The following is a 22,947-nucleotide window of genomic DNA, read 5'->3' as shown; positions in this document are numbered from 1 at the left end:
TTTGCTTACTTAATAATTTAATTTGCAATTATTAAGTTGTTATTATTTTGTGCCAGGTGTATTATACAAAATACATGTTTTGTTTTTTAATTAGTTTATTTTAACTGGAAGCTTTACAGTGTTGTGGTGGTTTTGCCATACATTGACGTGAATCAGTCACAGGTGTACACGTGTTCCTTCGTCCCAAACCCCCCACCACTTCCCTCCCCACCCCATCCCTCTGGGTTGTCCCAGTGCGTTGGCTTTGAGTGGCCTGTTTCATGCATCAAACTTGGACCAGTCATCTATTTCACATATGGTAATACACGTCTCAATGCTCTTCTCTCAAATCATCCCACCCTCGCCTTCTCCACAGAGTCCTAAAGTCCATTCTTTATATCTGTGTCTCTTGGCTGTGTTGCATATAGGGTCATAGTTACCATCTCTCTAAATTCCATATATATGTGTTAATACACTGTATTGGTGTTTTTCTCTTTCTGACTTACTTCACTCCAAGAGGTAGATGTTTTTATACAAGGGGAAAATGGATGGAGCTCAGAAAAGTTAAATAATGTACCTGATATCATAGATCTGGTACTTGTGGAGCTGAATATTGAGCCAAGGCTATTTGACCCATAAAGTTACTCTGTATTGTTTTTTTTTTCCCTTTCTATAAAAACATGACATTATCACTGACAAAAAAAAATTAGTCTTCATTTTGAAGCTACATAAGTGTGAAAGATTCGTTTCCTTAGCTATAGCTCCTACATTACAGAAAAAAAAAAAAAAAAAACCACAGAAATTTCAATTGAAGCCACATAACTTACAGGTAAGAAATTTTGCTCATAGATTATTTTGTTTAGAATATCACAGTTCTGTATCAGCTATATTTATAGGCCATTGAGAATGATCAAATTTGCATAATAATTGTTGGTAATATTGTGAAGTCATGTATCTGTAAAATAAGGCACTGGAAGTTTAAAAAATTGAGCTGTCTACCCACCATCATCTACATATTATTCAGAAAGTATCATCTCTCTCCCTCCCCCACTTTCTTCCCTTCCTTTTTTTTAATAAGAGTAAAAGTTTGTTTTCTGAATATTTAAATAATACATGTTAGTCACAGAAAATTTGGAAAGTAAAGAATGAAATATCAAATATTAAAAAAGAAAATTCCTTCAAAGATACACATCGTGAATAATTTAGGCAGAGTGTCCTTCTGTATTCTCTGAATATTTTTTCACAGAAATTGTGGATGATATATGTCCATTTTGTAGTTTGCTTCATTTACTTAATATTGTTTACTCTCTAAATAATGTTCATCTCTTTGAGACCCCAGGGACTGTAGCCCCCTAGGCTCTTCTGTCATGGGATTTTCCAGCCAACAATACTGGAGTGGATTGACATTACCTTCTCCAGGTCACTTAATATTATACATCAAATATTCCTTCATTTTTCAACATTGTAACTTCATAATCTGTCATATTTGTGAGTAATGCTATATAATTTCAGCCACCTACTTTGGAATATTTGGGGGGCTTCAGCTTTTTGCCATCTTAATGTTCCCATTAACATCTTTTATGTTGATTTTCCATTTTTTAATTATAATTTTCTGTATTTAGATTTGATCATGCACTCCTATGATTAACATTCTGTCCTGAAGAGCGGGGATGATTTGAGAGAATAGCATTGAAACATATACATTACCATAGGTAAAACAGATAGCCAGTGGGAATTTGCTCTATGACTTAGGGAACTCAAAGCTGGTGCTGTGTGACAACCTAGAGGGGTGGCACAGGGAGGGAGGTAAAACAGGCAGGGGACACGTGTGTACCTGTGGGTGATTCATGTTGATTATGGCAGCAACCATCACGATATTGCAAAGGAATTATCCTCTAATTAAAAATTTTGACAAGAGAAAAAATAATACCTCCCATGATTTGTAGATTTTCCAAAATAATGTTGTGTCCTTTTCATAAGGAAGGTAAAGTACTGTTTTTAAGAAAAGAGAAATATTCTTTAGGAGTAACTGCTGCTTTACTGTGCTAAGCCATGTCCAGCTCTTTGTGACCTCGTACACTCTAGCCCTCCAGGCTTTCCTGTCCCTGGGATTCTCCAGGCAAGAATACGGGAGTGGGTTGCCATTTCCTCCTCCAGGGGGATCTTTCAGATCCAGGGATCGAACCCTTATTGCTTGGGTCTCCTACATTAGCAGGCAGATTCTTTACCACTGAACCACTAACTGGGCTTGCTGTAAAGTGTATGAACATTTTGAGTTTCTTAATGCACAGCATCTCTGTAACTATGCACTGTAATAATAATAGTAAACTGTTCTGTGATCCAGTCAGGGAATGGGACATTTTTGTTGATCAGACCAGAGAGGCAGTATGAAGAGGACCCTGCACTGCTTTGAACTTGATGAGCTAATAACCTGACTTCTAATCCTTCCTGCAAAGTCATCTGGTTTCACTGGGCCACTGCTGCCTTCCAGACTCAGTGGTAAAGTGGTTATGATATCTCATCTACCTTCATGATGCATAGCTGCCTGAGACACTTAGTTTCTATCAGATGATGAAGTGTAAAAACAATTGGCTTGTGTGTGTGTGTGCGTTGGGAGTGAAGTAGATAGGGGCAGTAATAGGTAAAATGAGACCTTAAGGAACACTCCCAGTTAATCAGGTGACAATGATGGAGAACAGAGGAGTGGGGATGACACGTAGAGGGAACAACAAGTAGAGGAAAAAGTAAAGGAAGAAAGGTCAGTTAAATGATTTCAGAATGACTGGAGCATGAATTGTGAGAAAGTGAACTATGACAGGTGAGATATGAGTTGGAGAGGAAAGAAGGGTCCTTGTTGGTAATATTCAGGAGTTTGCATTTTCTCTTTGGAGAAAAGGGTGCCGTTAAGAATTCTAATCAGGGGAGAGCCATATCAAATGTGCATTTACTCATCCATTTTATGACTCATAAAATAATTTAGAATATTTGCATTTTTAGGACTTGACTACAAAGAGCATTTATCATTGCACTGAAAAATCTTCTGAAATATTTGTTACAGAGTAACAGTTGATAAAATAATACATCAATATATGTCATTCTTAAAGTAAAATATTAAGCTTTTCTCAGTTCCAGAGGAAATCTGGGTATACTTCCTGCCTAGATTTACAATGCCTTCCCTAATATTTAGTAAATTCTGACATTGGGACTCTTTCTTATGAAATATCATATGCCAACTTAAATTTACAGGATGAGATGGTTGCGACAGTTTAGTAATATTTTCATCAAAATAAATAAATGTCAAGTGTTTGAACAGAGATTTGACATATGTTTTAAAGAAATCTATAACCTTTTCCAAGAAATATAACCTTTTTCATAAAGGACTGATATATCAATGATACTTTTACTTAAGCATATAGAAAGATAAATTATTGTTTTATACTTTTTCAGTATTTGAATATTGGCAGAGAAACTACACAGTTCTTCTGATAGGACATAATATTTCTAGGAGCAATTTCAATGCAGTCAAAAAATGTTTAGTTGGTAAATAATCATAAATTAGTTTGACGAGGGCAATTAGGAAAAATAATAGTTAGCCTAATTCTTGCTGTTTCTTTGTGTCCAAAGGTGATATTTGTCAATGAATTACTGGAAATTCCATGCAAATTAGTAAAGTTAATTTTTCCTTCAACCCCTTGGGTGTTATATTTCACTCTTTTCTTAATATATATCCATGTATGAAGAAACATTTGATATTTTTTCCCTAAAGAACTTAACACATAATACTTGTTTAATAAATATGTTTCTTATTTTCCAGATTCTTGTTTGTATTTTGCTTTCTAATTACCTCACATGCTTAGAAAAGTGTACCCTGAGTCCCTGTGAATGCATCATGGTAGAGCCCTTGGCACATAATGTCAGATGATTTTGCTTTTTGGACATGACTGAGCGACTTCACTTTCACTTTCATGCATTGGAGAAGGAAATGGCAACCCACTCCAGTGTTCTTGCTTGGAGAATCCCAGGGACGGGGGAGCCTGGTGGGCTGCCGTCTATGGGGTCGCACAGAGTTGGGCACAACTGAACCGACTTAGCAGCAGCAGCAATAGCATCCCCCTAAAGTATAGACGTAAATCTCAGAGTAATGTTGAACTCAGAAAGCCAGATGCAAAACAGAGTACACTGTAATATTCCTTTTTAATTTTTTAAAGTTTTTATTGAAGTATAGTTTCTTTATACTGTTGTGTAGTTTCTAATGCACAGCAAATTGAATTAGTTATAGATATACCTATATCCCCTCTTTTTTAGATTTCCTTCCCATTTAGGTCACCACAGGATATTGAGTAGAGTTCCCTGTGATATGCAGTAGGTTCTCAGTTATCTGTGTTATACATAGTAGTGTTTTTTTTTTTTTTTTTTATTGTTCTTGTTGTTATTTAGTCACTAAGTCATGTCCGACTCTCTTTGACCCGGTGAACTGCAGCACACCAGGCTCCTTTGCCGTTTGCTTTCTCCCAGAATTTGCTTAAATCATGCCCATTGAGTCGGTGATACTATCTAACCATCTCATTCTCTGCCACACCCTTCTCCTTTTCCCTTCAGTCTTTCCCAACATCAGGGTCTTTGCCAGTGAGTCGGCTCTTTTCATCAGGTAGCCAGAGTATTGGAACTTCAGCTTCAGCATCAGTCCTTCCAATGAATGTTCATGGTTGATTTCCTTTAGGTTTGACTGTTTGATTCCTTGCAATCCCAGGGACTCTCAAGAGTCTTGTGCAAAAGGAAAGTATAAACGTGAATTTGCTGTTCTAGGTGGCATAAATTATATTACTTGTGATATAAAAAGTTGTCATACCATCCATGTGTACAAAAAATTGATTGCAATATTTTTGCAGTTGTATTTTTAATCACTCTCTTTTTTCCTTTTATGTCATTAAAAAACATTTCACCGTTTTCCTCCTGACCTCATTCAGAGTCTTAGATTGTGGTAGTGACGCTAAGAGCAGGTATCGTATAACTACAATAGATTGTAACAGTGATGGTAGGAGCAGGTCCCATATACTGAACACTCAGGATTTGCAAGTGATTGCACTAAATTCCTTATGGACAATACATCGTTTTGTTTTATTTTTCATCAGCACTGCTATAAAACACACCTTTTTATCCACATGTTACAGAAAAGGAAACTGAGAGAAGAATTAATAACATCCACAGGGTCCCAGAGCTGAAATACCAGGTCCAAATGTGAATCTAAGACTGGCTCCATGTATTATCCCACTTCTTTTCTAAGAATGTTAAATTTGTGTCTTTTGGTGTCACAGTTGTAAATTCAAGAGAACTCTCCTGTTCTGTTACAAATCTTGCTTATTTCTTCAACTCATTAACTTTCTTGAAAATTTTCAGTAACTCATTTCCTCAAACTGTTAAAACTGATTTTAACTCACAATTCTTCTATCCTGTAATACATCATGAATGCAATTAATCTTAATACCATGTCTAACTTGCCCTTTCTTATTTCTTCTTTACCATGGTCTGAAATTTTTGCTCACCTATATTATGTGAATAGTAGGCCAGTTTGTTAGCAATTTATTTGGCTGTTACCAGAGTTTTAACATACTTCCCAGGGAAGATGACCATAAATGCTCATATCAAAATATCTGTTTCTAATCATTAAATCATTTTTTTTTACTCTCTTAAATAGTGTTTAAAATCAAATTTGAAGACATTATCCCTCTTGCTGGAGTGTGATAACGTGTCATCAAGTTATGCAGTTCTATATTATCAATCTGCAACTCTGTACACTAGGCATCATTATTTGCATTTTAAAGGCAAGCAAACTGACCTCCTCAAGTGGCATAACTAGGAAATGGTGGACACTGGTGAGTGCACCAAGGTCTGGATGGCTGAGTGACTCCCCAGAACATATTTCCTCTCTACTGCACGGATATCAAGAAAAGAGAATGCACACTCATACTTGTTTATTTTATTTTGACTTGTGTTGATCTGCTGAAAGTGAAAATGAAAGTCACTCAATTGTGTCCAACTCTTTATGACCCCATGGACTAGACAGTCTGTGGAATTCTTTAGGCCGGAATACTGGAGTAGGTAGCCTTTCCCTTCTTCAGGGGATTTTTCCAACCCAGGGATTGAACCTAGGTCTCCCACATAGCAGGTGGATTCTTTACCAGCTGAGCCATAAGGGAATCTCAATTATAGGGAGTGAGTAGCCTATCCCTTCTCCAGTGTATCTTCCCAACCCAGAAATTGAAGCGGAGTCTCCTGCATTGCAGGTGGATTCTTTACCAACTGAGCTATCAGGGAAGCCCACATGTTCATTCATCTGCTAGTTTGTTTCATTTGAGGTTGTAATGAAAAATGGTCTAAAATGTGAAGACCTCTATTAGTGGAATGAAGGTTGCACTGAAACCTCACAATTGTCCTGTCTCTGGGCATGTGCTCACCCTGTTCCATACCAAGTGGAATGAAGCCTTAACCTCCAGTGAGTTCTAATAATCTTGGATAAAGTTTCCACTGGTTAAGACCTCAAAACTACCTGTAACTCACTGTGTCAATTACAGTGAATCACTGCATATCTCAGAAACTTGCTTTCCTCATTTATAAAATCACATAACATCAAGGGCTGCCTTCCATCTGCCCTCAGGACATACCAGTTCAGACAAGCATTTTATTTGACTAGCATTGTACTTTTAAAAATTAAGAACATTTCATTTTAAAATGTGTCTTTCCATTTCTAAATGTCAAAAACCTGAGCTGAGCCCTATTTCCCACATGGCAATGATCAGCTGAAGTTGAGGCATTGATACCTTGTGTGGACAGGGTATTCTTTTTCTTTTTTTGACCCTGATTCTCACCATTTCTTGTTTTCTTATGTAGAGCCTACTCCTCATAGCACAGATGCCATAAACCTGACACTCTGGGCATCTGAGTTTGTGTCTCATCAATCAGATTTAAGTAAATTATAATATTAGCACTTTGTTTCATAGTGTCATATCATGCTCTGCAGTTCTCAATAGATAAAAGATAAATTAGTTGGCCTGAAACTTAAGGTCAGCTGCTGTTTGCCTTTATCCAGCCTTCACCCTGTATAAATCTTAAGTTTTCTTACCACTCAAGTTGCACTGGCCATTTGACCCTTATGTCCTGGCTCTGGGCATGTGCTCTTGTTGTTCTCTGCTGAGTGGAAAACCCTTCCTACATTCGATCTAGCAAAGTCTTGCCCATCCTTCATCACCTAGCTGGTAACTCATTCCTCCACAATGACTACTTCAGATTCTAGTTATCTCCCTTATCGGAGATCTTGTAACACACATTATTCATGCTTAACACATATGATTAATAATAATAAATATAAAAAAATAAATAAAACTATGTGCTTATTTAGAGCTAAAGTTTGTAAGAATGCTTAGTCCATGATAATCAATTTTTGTATATTGTTTAAGTCCTTACATCCCTTCTAAGTGGTAGTTGCTCATATTGTGGTTATGCTATTAATAGTATTAAGGCTTAAAGAGATTTTACCTTTGCCTTACTTGCTGGAGTTGTGTTCCAGGTTGACAAAGGTATTATCTTCCACAGGCTCCTCTGTCCACGGAATTCTCTAGGCAAGAATACTGGAGTGGGTAGCCATTCCCTTCTCCAGGGTATCTTCCCAACCCGGGGAATCAAACCCGTGTCTCCTTCATTGCAGGCAGATTCTTTACTGTCTGAGCTATCAGGGATCCCAAATAATACCTTTCTATATCAGTTTATCTTGTGTCTTGTCTTTGATTTTAAGGTTCTTAAGGCCAAAGACTATATCTTAATACTTTTATTAAGTATCTTCTACAGGGGTTAGTAAGCACCATGCAGAATGTAAGCTCTCATTGTGGATAAACTAATATTGGTCAGCACCTTTATTGGCATTCAGATATATTACAGTTCAGTCTCATTGACAAAGTGATGATGAACTTGCAAATTTTAGGTTTTTGAATGTCTATATTATCTAACACAATATCCTGATACTCTTTTCAGCTCCCTAACGGTAGCTTAAGAATTAGCAGACATTAGCTTGTTGCATTGTATTTCTCTCAGGGACGGTATGCATTTGGTAATTATTATCTATTCTTTTCCTGTGAGAAAAAGACAGTCTAATATGCTTTGGGGAAGGGAACTGGTAGGGAAGACAAGGAAGCTATTGAGAAAGCAAATATGAAGTCGGTTGTGTCACAGTGATACAACGCATCTTAATCACTTAAAAAATAATTGCTCTAGAAATAATTACTCATTAGTGACATTATGGTGTTACACCACCACAAATGCTTAACTAATGTGAACACTGAGCATAATGATGATAACCAACATTTAATGTTGCATCCTAGTGCTCTGAGAACAGTCCTAAATAATTGTTAGTAATTACCTGACAGAAATACATCTTTACCTGGCCCTGGATGTCCTTAAGCATGCGTTGAAATACTTTAATGTTTATAGGCTATATTACACCTCTTCAGTTATTTAATTACATTTAGCAACTCTTCACATTATTGTCTGTTTTATTAAGCTAAAATCCATTACAAGCCAAATTATCAGAGATACGCTCAGGCTGCAGGAGATTTAGGCATTTGTTTTAGTTGCTGGAAATTAAAGATAGAGGCTGCTTTGGTGAACCAGAAAGTACAGACTTGTCACCTAAACCATCCTAATGTTGTGGTTGGGCCCCTCTCCATCACCCTGACAGATGAGCCTCTTCTTTACACATCATTTCCAGAAAGGGCTATCTACCATTCAGCCAGGGAGCTGTTTCATGATTTTATAGCCTTCACTATCAGCCAAGTCATCTTTCTATTTAACCTAAATCCTCCATGTCCTTCATGTTAGAATTTACGACCGTAGCTTCCTGTTTGGGCCATGCGAACAGCCCATCATTGCTCCCTTGAGCCGTCTGTAAAAATAGAGGCTCTTATTACATCCATCAGTCTGCTTTCTTCTTCAGGTGGAATAGCAGAGCTCACTCATCTATTTGTTAAACAATTAATTTTCAGGGTTTAATACTCAGTAACATTTTACTGAATTATGAAGCTAGTTTGCCTTTTTTTTTTTCTTTTTTTTTTCTAGAGAGAGAAACTGACAGAGAGACAGACCAGGCCAGCTGCGGGAAATACTGACAGAACAACCATTCTTTAACTTGGTTGTCCATCTTCTCATTCTTCCAACCCTGTCCCCATTTCCCAGCTTGGAGGAAATGAAATTATGCGTATAAAAACTGTGTTACACACCTTTTCCTTTTCTGATACCTTTTCTGATGTCTTCTGTTTTCAGTTTTCATTTTTCATCCAGGAATTGGATGTGCTTGTCTTCATTCTTACCTTTTGTACTGTGCTATAATAATAATTTGGCCTTCCCTGGTGGCTCAAATGGTAAAGAATTTGCCTGCAATGCAGGAGACCTGGGTTAGATTCCCTGGGTCTGGAAGATTGCTTGGAGGAGGGAATAGCTACCCTTTCAAGTATTCTTGCCTGGAGAAGTCTGTGTACACAGGAGCCTGACAGGGCTACAGTCCATGGGGTCACAGAGTCGGACATCACTGTGCAACTAACACACACACAGAATAATATTTAGTGACCTGTATTATAAATTGTCTGTCATTTTCAACATAAGTGTTTATGCCCTTTTTCGTGTGAGCCTTTTCTGTTTCTCCAAGAGTTCTCTTTAAAACGAGCCCCAGGGTTTATTTATTTATTTATTTTTTTGATGAGAGGAGGTTTATTTATTTATTTATTTATTTGATGATTTACTTCACTCTGCTCCAGTTCTCTATTTAGTCAGTTAATCTTCTTATTTGGGCTGCCCAGGTGGTGCAATGGTAAAGAATCTGCCTGCCACTGTAGGAGACTCAAGAGACCTGAGTTCAATCCCCGGATTGGGAAGATCCTTTGCAGAAGGGAATGGCAACCCACTCCAGTATTCTTGCCTGGAGAATCCCATGGACAGAGGAGCCTGGCGGACTACAGTCCATGGGGTTGCAAAGAGTTGGACATGACTGAGCATGAACACACAGTCTTCTTGTTCAGTGTATTATCTTTTGGGTACAAGACAATTTTTTTTTTCTTTTCCTCTTGTTTTCTTTAACCACCCTGTATCACAAGATATGTTTGGGGACAACTTTTTAAAGACATTTTTTTTTCCATCTTAAATTCTAAACTTTTTGTTTTAACTAGTCTGCAGCAGCAGCAGCAGTCTTCAGTTATAAGGGGCTCTCTGGATTTCACCTTTTAGTTGATCTTATCCACAGGCACCCTCTACCCCCACTTCAAAACTTCATCCTATGTGGCTAAAAGCTTCTGAAGAATCAGGATGATTTTTTCAAGTCAGAAGAAAGCCTTCTGGTTTTTGTGGGATGCTCAGGGTCATGCCTCCTTAGAATTCTGAAGAAATAATTGTCCAGCATTCAAAAAGACCTTTTGTATTATAGCAGCTCCTCTTTATATGTTGGTTCAAGGTCACACAGCAAGAGGCAGTGCCAAGATATGAGCCCCGCGCCACTCATGGCTGCCAAGGCCTCTGTTCTTGACCTCTGCACCCCTGTGTATTCGAAACTTACACAAGATCAATGAACACCATGCTGGCCACTGTTCTCTGCTACAGAAAGTCTGTCATCCAGAAAGTGTTCTGATTTCTAATTCTACTGGTAGCATGTGTGAGAGGGTCCGTTTCCCTGCAAAATGTGTAGTACTGAATATTACCATTTCTTTAATTTTTTTGCTGATTAGATAGGAAATAATCCTCAGGTTTAATTTGTGTTTTCTCATCTTTTTATACTTCATATCATGCTTTTTATTTACTTTTAATTCTTCCACTTCCATTGAAATATAATTAACATGAAGCACTGTATAAGTTTTTAACACAAATGTATGGCTTCTAATGGTGTGAAACATTCTCCTGCATATTTGGTACCTGTTTTATGTAAAATACTTAAATAGCAAACATGCCACTGAGATGGAAATCTTTTGCCGTTAGAGATGAGTGGCAGATAAGTCTGAGATGGCAATGTTGGTAGCTTTTGTTGGAGTCATAAGTGCAAGCTGAGTTGCTGGTATGTGACAGGAGGCTGCTTTGAGTAATTTATTTTTTGTGTTTGAAAAATAACAGCAGCAGCAATAACAGTAAAATCTCTTTTACTTACTGGTTTAGGTGATCACAGTTACAACCATGTCCTGCAGGGAAAATGTGTGTGAGGGCATGTTGGAGGCTGGATCAACCTCAGAACGTGTTTCCCACTGACCTTTTAATCAAGTGTATCTTTTTCTCAACCAGCAGATGCCAGCTGTTCACGGAAGGTGTGTGTGTGTGTAGTGATGGTGGAAGAGGGAGGTGGTTTGAAGGTCATTTCGGTCTCATGTGAGTGACTCTGATGGCAGTACTCTCGTCAGAACTCCCATGTTGCTCGGCCAGCATCCTGCGTCAGCACTTTCCTTTGTCCCGTCCTGCTGCTTCTCGCTTTCACAGATGGTGATCCCTAGTGAGCATCCTTCAGGATCTGCTTTGTGAAAACCCAGCTTAACATAGACTCTGAGTCTACTAGGGAGACAGAGAGTAATGAATAAGCCAATGTACACACAGACTAATTTCAGTTAATGATGAGTGCTTTTTAAAGTATTTTCTCCTTGTTATTTTATTTAAAAAAAAAAAAAATGGCTGCACAGCACAATGAGTGGGATCTTAGTTCTCTGACCAGGGATTGAACCTGAGTTCACTGCATTGGAAGCACAATTAGAAGTCCAGTCTAACCGGACTTCCAGGGTAATCCTAGGATAAGTATTATGAAGAAGATAAAATTAAATGAGACAGTGACAAGTGGTAGGGGAGGAAAGGTTGCTTTGCCTTACATGGACAGATAGTGCTTTTTGGGTGGGCTCCGGTGAACCGGGACTGGAATCATAGGAAGGAGGCAGTTCATGTTAAATACAAGGAAAACTTCATCCCCACATCCCTAAAATCCTAAGATAAGAGAACCCAGGAATGGAATATGCTTCTGATTTTTTTGACAGCCTAGCTAGAGAAACTTCAGATTTTAAATACATTTCTGTAATATCAGTCGGGGTGCAACAGGAAACAGATGCCTTAGTGAAAATGGGATAATTTGAGATGACTTGTAATAAAAGAGTAATTTACAAAGAGAAGGAGTCAATTTATAAAGAGAAGGAACTGCTCCCCACCCCCGCCCCCGCCCCCAGAGATTGCATCAGCAGGTTGCCATCTGTTCCCTAGCATCCTAGCCTTCAAGATGGAGAGGAGGAAATGGTCAAGGGACCTGTTCACAAGTTCCTGGGGATGGGGTCTAGAGTACAGTTCCCAGACTCTCACTTTCCCCCTCCCCAGACTCCTGGTCTGCTCCCCATTGGCCAAATCCAACCTGAAGTCAGAGAAGTTACGAAGTCCATGCAGTCTAGTCTGGGGGTTAAGGGTGGAGGGCGGAGCTGGAGAAATGAAGACCTCTAGCATGTGTGGTTTACGGTTTAAAATTATACAGGACTGGATGTGGGAAAAGTGACAGCAGACCCATCCGAGGTTATAACCTCAGTCAGTCACTGACCAGCTATAAGTCAGCAGCTGTGAGCTTCTCATTTTGTTTAAAAAAAAAAAAAAATTAAAGGACTGGAATAAAACTGGTGAACTTATTCTGAAATGGTATGTTTCTAATGCATCATAAATAAAAAGAAACTATTTTAAATATTGAATGCAACAGTAAGTATCTGGCGTATCTAAACACTGTTTTAAATTGTGAAAACAAACTAGAAAGAAATCATTGTTGAAATAATTAGAGTCCCAGCTATATGTCTTTCCCATTGATAAATGGCTCTTGTATAATTAAATCTCTTATAGCGATCTGAAACCAGATTTCAGTTGTTAGGTTGTAAGTCGAAAAAAAAAAAGATTTTTTTTTCCCCCCCTCAGGGTCAGAATCCCTTTAAGGTTTAATCTAGAAAGAAGAATGGATATTCTCATATATGAGATAAGCAAAGGGTTTGTGGATAAGACCACCAGGAATGTAATATGGAGGGTCTTGATAAAATGGGTATGTCTGGATCAACATTTTGGTTGATTAGGATTTATATGCTTAGAGAATGAGATTTTTTGAGATACTGCTGTTTGGATTCCATAGGCATGTTACTTAAGGAAATGTCTTTCCTTGTAATCCTTGAATTTGTAGCAGAAACATGTGTTTCCTTTATTGTGCGGGGTGTCTTTACAGAGAATAAGATTCCAAAAGAGCAAGGAGTCACAGAAAGCCAACAGCTGCAGATGAGTACAAATAGCTCCAGTCTGAAAGGCACGATTTGTCAAATGGGAGCATGATTGCTAGCAATCTTACTTTTTTTGGTGATTACGAAGTTGAGCATAGTAGCCCATGTGACTCTACAGGAGGACTTGTAAAGAACTTTTAAAAGCAATTATGCATGAGTGTTGGAGATTATAATTTAAGCAGAAGGCCTCTGTGGAGATAAATCAAAAGCATAGGACAGAAGAAAAATGCTGTGGGAGACCTTCAATCAGGAGAGAATATTAAGTGGGACTCCTAGGGGAGAGGCCTGTGTTTGCATGTCTGGGGTGGGCTAATCTACATAATTGACTAAAACAGAATGAACAGCTGTGAAATACAGCCTTTGAATGTGTGGGTAAAACAAAATTACAAAATATACAGGGTCAGAGAACATGTAATGTATTTTCACAGCATTGTAGAATTCCCAAGCTCACTTGGGATCTAAGAAATTGGCCAGTCCTCCAGAGAAGCTAAATGACTTCATCAAGGTCAACCTGCCTAGTTAGTGATAGCCTGGTAGTTACCTGTGTGGGCTCTGGAGACTAACATCCTAGATTTAAATCTCAACTCCACTACTCCCACTGTGACTTTTGGAGAAAATCACTCTACTGTTCTGTGTCTCGATTTTCTTATCTGTAAAATGGGAATAATGATAGGACACTCCTTGTGTTAAATAAGATGATATGTTTCAGTAACAGTAGATGGTGTCTGGAACATAGTAAGAGATCAGTTAATTTGAGGTATGTTATTATTGAGAACACCAGAGCAGAAGTCAGCTAACTCCTGCAATAGGTGTTCTGTCTACTCTACAAAAGACAAGAACATATAAGGGGATGTATGTAAGACATTAGTTTCCCAACTGGAATAATTGTAAGATACAAAATAATGTCAAGTCTTCTTGGAGATATTAAAACAAAAAAAAATTAAATACTTTCAGGGGAAGTGACTCAGATGAGCTATTTAGAACTTCTCAAAATTTCAGTTCATATTTTTATGCTGAAATAAAGTAACTGGAATTTTCCCCCATAGCTGGAAGTGTTTAATGTTTATTTTACAGCTAGAAAAATATGTATTTTCATAATACATATTTAAACATACAAAAAGTTCGGTGTATTTTTTGATAATTGACCTTTTTAACATCCTAATTTTTCTCTCTTAATGCTGCCTACTAATCCCAGAGTTTCCTTTTTTGTCCCTTGTAATTAGAATAAGTTATGCGTTTAAGTAAATGTACATTTTGAACGAAGTAAAAGCATGCAGTGAGTTAGAACATTACTTTTTGAACATAGTTGGGGATAAGGCAGCTAATTTTCTTAAAAAAATATGCCAGGATGCTGTTTTTTTTTTTTTTTTCGGCGGAACAGCTGGAATGTTATCTTGATAGATCAAAGTAAAAGTTCAGAGTCACTTTTTTTTTCACATGTCAAGGCACATGTTTAACCATACATTTTAGCCCCTAAAAGCCCCTCTTGAACAATCTACTGAAAGCTCCCATGTATCACGTTGATGGATCTGAGTTATTTCCTATTGGTGAGGGGCAAAGGCATTTATTATCATTTAATAACTATCTTAGGTCATATTCAAACTTGGATTGATATACTAGCATCTGTAAATCTCAGTTAATGACACTTTAAAATGTCTGTTATGTCTTTGATATGAAATACTGGCATAGTTGTATTTCTTGATTTTATAGATGCCTCTAGTGACTTTTTATGCTGTGTTACATATTTAGTTTTCCTGCACTGTGTCAGTATTTTGTGACATAAATCTTTTGGATGACTGTGCCGGATGGCTGAGGAATAAAAAGTTTATCTAAAGATCTCTTAGCCCAATTAGAATATTGGTGATCCCCAAAAGTGGCTCTCATCATGCAGAAGTATTCAACCCCCCAAAGAAGACACATTTCCAGTTTTAACTGTAGAACATTTCCTCCAATCTTCATTTTGGAGACATACTGACTGTTTCTTTTGACTGAAAACTGGACTGTCTTCATATATTTCCCAATGGTCTTAAAACTTAATCATGATACCTGTCTAATGAGTTACTACTTTACCTGCCTAAAGACTCTTTGAAATGTAGTGATGCTGAGTTATTTAAGGCCCATTAAGGATGTTTATCAGGATTCAGAAAGGCAGATTCATGAAAAACCCATTAATTATACTTATTCTGTTGACTTATTTTTAGAGAAATGTAGCCCTGTTATAACTCAGAATGTCCCAAGGAATAGATTTTGATGTTGGTCATTGAGCTTTTCTGAATAAAATTTATTCCAAGGTGGCTTCTTCTGTAAGGATGATTTTGACTTTCAAATTTGTTTTAGAACATTTTTTAATAAATTGAATCAGACACATATCAGAGAATTGTTTCAAAATCCTCACTTTGAGAATACTTGTGACCTTGACTGTCTTTGTTTGTTTTATGTTGTTATTATTATTTTTAGTTTAATCTTGGCATAGGCCAGCACCTGGCAAGGTTTTTGAGATACAAATAAAAATAGATGTGGTTTCTGATCTCACAAAGCACCTAGAAAATATGCAGTTTTGTTACGTCTGTTCAGTTCAGTCTGTACTTTGTCTTAAAATTTGTTAAGAATTTCATATACACATATGACGTAGTGACTCTTTTTGAATATTTATATGTTGGTACATGATTTATTTCATAGCTCTGCTTTGCTTATAAGTGTGTGAATATTCTATATTTCTTCATGCATACAAACATATACATATGCCCGCTACCAAATAGCTACTGGTTAAATGAGTTATCACTGTATCTACTCATTAGCAGTGAGTAATAACAAAAGATGAAGAACATTTAGTGTTACAGATTTTTTTCCTTACTTTTATCATCTCACAATAAAGCAATATGGCAGGCTTCTAGTTCATTGTTTCAGGAGCCCACGCATTAGAGCATGTAAGTGACTTGTCCCTGGTCAGTCATCCTTTTCTGTATGATCAGGATTCCAAGTGGATTTTTTGGCTACAGAATTTCTATTTTAATCCCAACAGGAGATGCAAATGCTTATAAACATCAACTGGAAAACATTTATATATATTTAGTTATTTTTATGAAGTTGTTGTTTTTTAGTCACTAGTCACTAAATCATGGCTGACTCTCTTGTAACACCATAGACTATGGCCTTCCAGGCTCTGTCCATGGGATTTCCCAGGCAAGAAGACTGGAGTGGGTTGCCATTTCCTTCTCCAGGGGGTCTTCCCAAACCCAGAGATCGAACCCACATCTGTCTCCTGCATTGGCAGGTGGATTCTTTAGCCCTGAGCCACCAGGGAAGCCCTTTATGAAGTATGCTATAACATTAAAAACAAGAAGTGAAACATCAGTGTGAATTTGAATGTTGTTGATGTGAGAAAAACACTTTCCTAATACTTCATTTTTAAAGCATGAGTAGAAACCCAATTGCTTCTGCAATAGCATTAGTCAATTTATTTTTCTTGCTCACAGCCCTAGTGTTCACAGATGTTAGTTGCCTTGAATATGCATCAGTAGAAAGTGTAAACCACAGCCTTTGGAGCAATTGCAAATTTCACCTCACTTACACAGTCAGACATCTAGTTATGACTATCCCTCTTTATCCTATGTATGCCCTTGTTCCTTTCATGTCTTTGGTGTTCATTCTATCAAAAAAAGTTAATTTTCTCTAGTGTATCAAGATGAAGATTGTGTCTACTATTTTACTTAAATAGCATGAGAATTTATATGCCCACTAGGTAGCTAATTTTATTTCCTTTGATAATTTCTCTTCTACACAATACAGGTTCCTCTATATTAGTGGTAATTCAGGTTACATCTGCATGTTAAAAAAAGACAGTAGACCAGTGAAAAATTTAGCCAAGTATCATATTACCAAAATAAATTGTCCTCTTTTAACCCTGAGCAAATGTGAATGTTAAAGTTTTATATAATTTTTAGAAATTATAAAATAATAAATTATAGACATTTGATCAGTCCCATTGAAAGCAGAAACAATCAGTTTAATAGTAGGGTAAATTCTTTAACTAGTTATGTAATTTAATAAGTAGATTCAGTTTTACTTTTAAAAATATAAAATGAATCTCTAAAACATAAGACATATTGTAAGTTTTAAAAAAGAGAAATTATGCAATAAAATAATCCCTTAAATAAAAGATTTATGCACAACAAAACCAAGTGCTTGATTCTGTAATTCATGTATTTATCCTTTCAACAGATCCTTTTTGATTCCCTTACAATAAATAGAAAAAAGTCTGCTTTTAAGTAGCTTAAATTTTACTGGGAAAAATCATTCTTACAAAATAGAAATAAGCAAGATAATTTCAGATTGCAATAATTCCTTGAAGAAAATAAATAGCTAAGATGGAGCTTGAGTTAAGGCAGCCACTTTGAGTGGACTGCTTAAGAAATCCCTTTCAGAAGAGGTGATGTTTGAGATGAAGGACCAGGAAAATATAGGACTTTGTGAGTATCAGGGGTGGGGAAATTCATATTCTAGGCAGAGAGAACAGATGTGAAGACTGGAAATAGTGAGTGAGGACTTGGTATGAGATCAAATTGGGAAGAAAAGGTTAGGTTATTCAGGTAACAGTAGGTCATAGCCAAGATTGGGAATGTTTTGGAAGAGCCTCTAAAAATTTTGAAGAGGAGTGGTAGAATCCTATCTGTGTCTTTAAAATGTGTTACCATTGTATGAATAATGGTAGGGAGGCAGATGGAGAGACTGGGAGACCAAGATCTGTAGTAACATGGAAGTCGGGCAATGCGGCCACAGATGCTGAAGAAGGCAGATGGCTGAGGAGCTGAGGCAGAGAATCCTCCTGGTAAAGGAGAGGAAGGAGTCCAAGATGAACAACAGTCAGAGGATACTCACTTATGACTAAATAGGAAAGCAAAAATTAGCAAAGCACGAACCTTAATGAAGCAGTAATCAAACTAAAGAGGCAGGAACTACTTACATTAACTCAATTATGCATTTCAGCCTACAACAAAGGAGTAAGATGCTTAAACCTGACCAGGGAATTTCATAGATTCAGTCTTCCTGGACTACTTGTCTAAGTAGTGCTCAAGACCTTTTCTTTTTTTTTTTTGGCCATGAGGCATGTGGGATCCTAGCTCCCCAACAGGGGATCGATTCTGTACCCTCTGCGTAGGAAGGCAGATTCGTAACCACTGGGCCACCAGGGAAGCCCAGTGCCTGAGACCATTTAATGGAAAAGGTCTAGCTGTCGATTGTTTCTCTCAAGCTTGGGCTGCATTTATTTCTCTGTTTCCAACACACAAGTACAGTGCCTCTTGTAGTAGAGTATGCCAAAGTTCATCAACTTTAACACCAGTTTTTCCTCTTGGTTTTGTTCACCAGATGTACTCTTCTATATTCTTTACATAAAGTATTATATTACTTCATCTGGAAACTGTTAAGTAATTGTTATTAAAATGCCCCCTTTTTACAGACAAAGAAGCTAAGGTTGGTTAGGAGATATTGACCTTCTTGACGTATATCACAGTTTTAACGAGGCAGAATTAGGATTCATACCTTTGTCTGTTGGTTTTAAAGTGTGCTTTTTCATAACATTATGCTGCCTTATTGATCAGAAATCATACTGATAAATCACTTAGGACTGTATGTCTTCTATTAGTGAAAAGAGAGGTTAGTGAAAAATGATGACAGAGAAATATAAAGACACTGGAGACATATACATTTTTCCCTGATAAATTATAAAGGTACCATGTGTTTTAAATAAATAATCCTGCCAACCAATAGGAGGGAACTCTCTAAAGGGCTATGAGAAAGGTTATTCAGGACAGAGCAAATTAGGTGACAGATGAAAGACTTATTGTGTGTTATACTAACACACTTGCAAAGCACTGCACTCTGTATAGAAAGGTCAAAAATGATGGACCAAAGCTGAGATTGTTGGGAAATTTGATTGTAAGGTCTTGAGAAAAGGAGAAAACAAACAGGAGTGGAAGACTGAGAGCCACATTGATTTTCTCAGTCACCTGTCCTGCGTGTAAAATAGAATTCTGGGATGGCCCCATTCCATCCCAGGAGCTTCTGGAGAAGAGAAACTGCCTGTTTAATAAATGCTTCCAGGTGATTTGGGGTACCAGGTAGGTAATGGACCAAATCTTGGGAGAATACTGATTTAGTACACTCTGTTGAATTTACAAAGCATCATGAGGCTCATCAAGGAAAATGATTATCCAAAGTTGTAGCACTCTTTTTGTTAGAGATTAGGCTAAATCAGGCTCCTTGAGACCCAGTGCTGTCTTCTTTGAGACTTAATTTCTCCAGCTCAGTCATGGACCAGCTAACAGCATGTATCATTGACATTTCTTTTCTAGAATTACAACCACAGCTGCCTGCATGATGGACCTGAGGCGGTACCCACTGGATGAACAAAACTGCACCTTGGAAATTGAAAGTTGTAAGTTTTTCTGAGAATCCATCTAGACTGCACTTGGGTTTAAGGTTCTCCTTGGGCATAAATTTCCTACCCTCTTTCATGTTCAGACCACAGTCCTGCAAAGTTTGTGCTAGCACGCCAAATTTGGTGGAGGGAGGCACTGGCAGTGTCTTCCTTCCATGATGCTGCCACCCTCGTCATCTCATCCTTAAATTCCAGGAGAGAAGTGTAGGGAAGCAGTAATCTAGCAATTAAAGGGAAATGCTAAGAGTCTGAAAGGAGACTAATGGTTATTTCGGGCATTTATTATATGGAATTGGTGCAGAGAGCTGCAACAGGGAAAATAGATGGAGATGGCAGGATGATACAAGATGCCCTAATTGTCTTTGCCTTTTACAAACATTATCTCTGCAACTGCAGAGTAAAGATGGCCTCTGAATTAGTTAACGTATTCATACATCGTGGCTCAGTGGGTTGTTTTCTCTTTCAAGAAACCATTTTCAGTGTCTAAAATGTATTTTATATTCTTGCTGAAGGCTTAATGATGAGCAAGTTTGATGCATGTGTGTATTCTGTTTCCTGTGCTGACCTGTTTAGAGTGTTGGTGCTTTTTCTAGGCCACAGTCTCAGCATCCTTCTTGACAATTCAGCTACCTACATTTTTGTGTAGGCTAAAACGTTGATTTCATAACCCATTACCATTTCAGAGGTCACACAGTGAGGCCATTTAAGGTGGAGTAGGACTTTGAATCTTTTTTTCTCTGCCAATTTTTTGTGGTGGTTTTATATTTCATTCTGTCAAACAATTGGAAGCTGATGATTTTATATCCAGCATTCTAAATAATGAGTAGCTTGACTGCTTTCCTTATACCCTCTGCCTTTTGGAGGAACTCAAGCCTTGGCAAGATGCAACTCTAAATCACTGCTTCGAGCAGAAATACAGCATTTATGACACATTCCTGGTATTTTTGCCCATTTCAAAAAATAACTTCGAGGGATAATTAAATTTACATGTACTTTTTGAAAGCCTGATTTCATACTTGCATTTCCAAATCATCATTGTTTTCACATTAGATCTTTGCTACAAGAAGCTATTTAATGAAATTGGTCTCTGGGATTTTGATCATTTGTTATGTAGATATCTTTCAAATGGCATTGTGTTTTAATAACTTATGATATAGTTTAGAGAATAGTGTTCCTCAAAGTTCTGATTCTTTGGTTGCTTCAAATAGTTGATGTAAGAATAATTTGAAAAAAGTTTGTTGCTATGTACTAATGAATTTTTGTGGTAAGAGCATTTTTTTGTGGTAGAATTTGACTGATATTTTAAATAATCATAATTATACATGATTAAAGGATTTGTACTGGTATTATTTCATTTAAGCCTTTCACAACCCTCATAGGTAAGTAAACAAGGTCTTTTTATTTTAAAAAATACTGATGATGCCTAGTAAATAACACAATCAACACCCAAGTGTTTCATGTCGTGTAGTTCTGGCATGAATATTTAAAAATTAACATGATAGATAATTCCTTAGACTTCTAGAAGTTTAAGTTTTATAGAGAGGCTTTTATCTATCTTATTTCAATTCACAATTACCCTGATAAATGATAGAGATTTTTTTCAACTTTTTTGAGAAATAATTGACATATTGTCAATTGATATAATTGACATATGACATTATGTGAGCTTAAGATGCACCATGTAATGATTTGTTGTGTGTATATGTTACAAAATGATCACTACTGTGAGGTTATTTAAAACATTCATTGCTTCAAATAGTTATGAGGTGTGTGTGAAGAACTTCTAACATTTACTCTCTTGGCAACCTTAAGTACATAGTACAGCCTTATTAGCTATAGTCACCATTCTGTAGATTAGATACTCTGATCTTATTCACCTTATAGCTGAAAGTTGTACCTTTTAACTGTTTCTATGAGTTCTTTTTAGATTCCACATGTAAGTAAGATCATACAAAATTGGTCTTTCTTTCTCTGACTTACTTCCCTTAACCTAATGCCCTCATGGTTCATTCGTATTGTCACAAGCGGCAGGATTTCCTTTTCACAGAAGAATAATATTCCATTGTGTATGTGTGTGTCACCTTTTCTTTATCCACTCATCCCAACAGTAGGCATTTAGGTTGACTCTATGTCTGGGCTGTAATGAACCTGGGCATGTAGGAGCCTCTCAGCAACAGTGCCTCAGTTTCTTTTGGATGTGTACCCAGAAGCAGGATTGCTGGATCCTATGGTAGGTCTGCTTTTAATTTTTTGAGAAACTTCCATGCTGTTTTCCATAGTGACTATACTAATGTGTATTCTCCTTAGTGCACAAGATTCCCTGTCCTTCACATTCTAGCTAGCTAGCACTTATCTCTTATCTTTTTTTATGATGATGATTCTGGCAGGTGCGAGGTGGTTATTCATTTTGGTTTTGATTTGCATTTCCATGATATAAATTATTTTGCATGGGTTTTCCAGTTTTCCCAACACCTTTTTTTTGACTGAGACTTTTCTCTATTGATTGTTCTTAACTCCCTTGTCAGATATTAGCTGTCCATAAATGTGAAGGTTTATTTCTGGACTCTCAGTTCTGTCCCATTGGTCTATGTGTGTTTTTATGACAGACCCGTTCTGTTTTGATTACTACAGCTTAATAGTATAGTTTAAAATCAGGAGTATGAAATCTTCAGTTTTATTATTCTTATTCAAGATTGCTTTAGCTACTCAGGATCTTCTGTCATTCCATACAAATTTTAGGATTTTTTGTTCCATTTCTGTAAAAACTTCAGTGGAATTTTGGTAAGTGTTGCATTGAACCTGTAGATGCTTTGGGTAGTGGACATTTTAACAATTCTAATTCTTCTGACTCATGAACGTAGAATATCTTTACATTTATTTTCATCTTCTTAGTTTCTTTCTTCAGTGTCTTACAGATTTCATTATACAGATTTTTAATGTCCTTGATTAAACATTCTATATTTCTAAGTATTGTATTGTTTTTGATGCTGTTGCGAATAGGATTGTTTTCTTTATTTCATTTTCTGATAGTTCATTGTTAGTGTATAAAATTGCAACTGTTTTTTGTATGTTAATTTTGTGTACTGCAGCTTTTTTGAATTTGTTTTCTTGCAGCTTTTTGGAAATCTTTAAGGTTTTCTATGTGAAAGATCATTATCACCTGCAAATAGAGACATTTTTTTCTTCTTTCTAATTTTGATATCTTTTATTTCTTTTTCTCTTTCTTGATTGCTA

At 36.9% G+C, this 22,947-nt stretch overlaps 1 protein-coding gene across 1 annotated transcript in view; it reads left to right on the top strand.

Annotated features, from left to right (window-relative positions):
- Positions 1-22,947, top strand: part of GABRB2 (gamma-aminobutyric acid type A receptor subunit beta2) — a 264,157-nt gene that overhangs the window by 121,880 nt on the left and 119,330 nt on the right. The window contains exon 6 of the mRNA XM_061149482.1: positions 19,628-19,710. Coding sequence (XP_061005465.1) covers positions 19,628-19,710 — 83 coding nt within the window. The remainder of the gene's footprint in view (positions 1-19,627; positions 19,711-22,947) is intronic.

This window comes from Dama dama, chromosome 9, assembly GCF_033118175.1.
Source record: "Dama dama isolate Ldn47 chromosome 9, ASM3311817v1, whole genome shotgun sequence".
Taxonomy (NCBI): Eukaryota; Metazoa; Chordata; class Mammalia; order Artiodactyla; family Cervidae; genus Dama; species Dama dama.
This window is presented reverse-complemented; position numbering and strand designations above follow the sequence as displayed.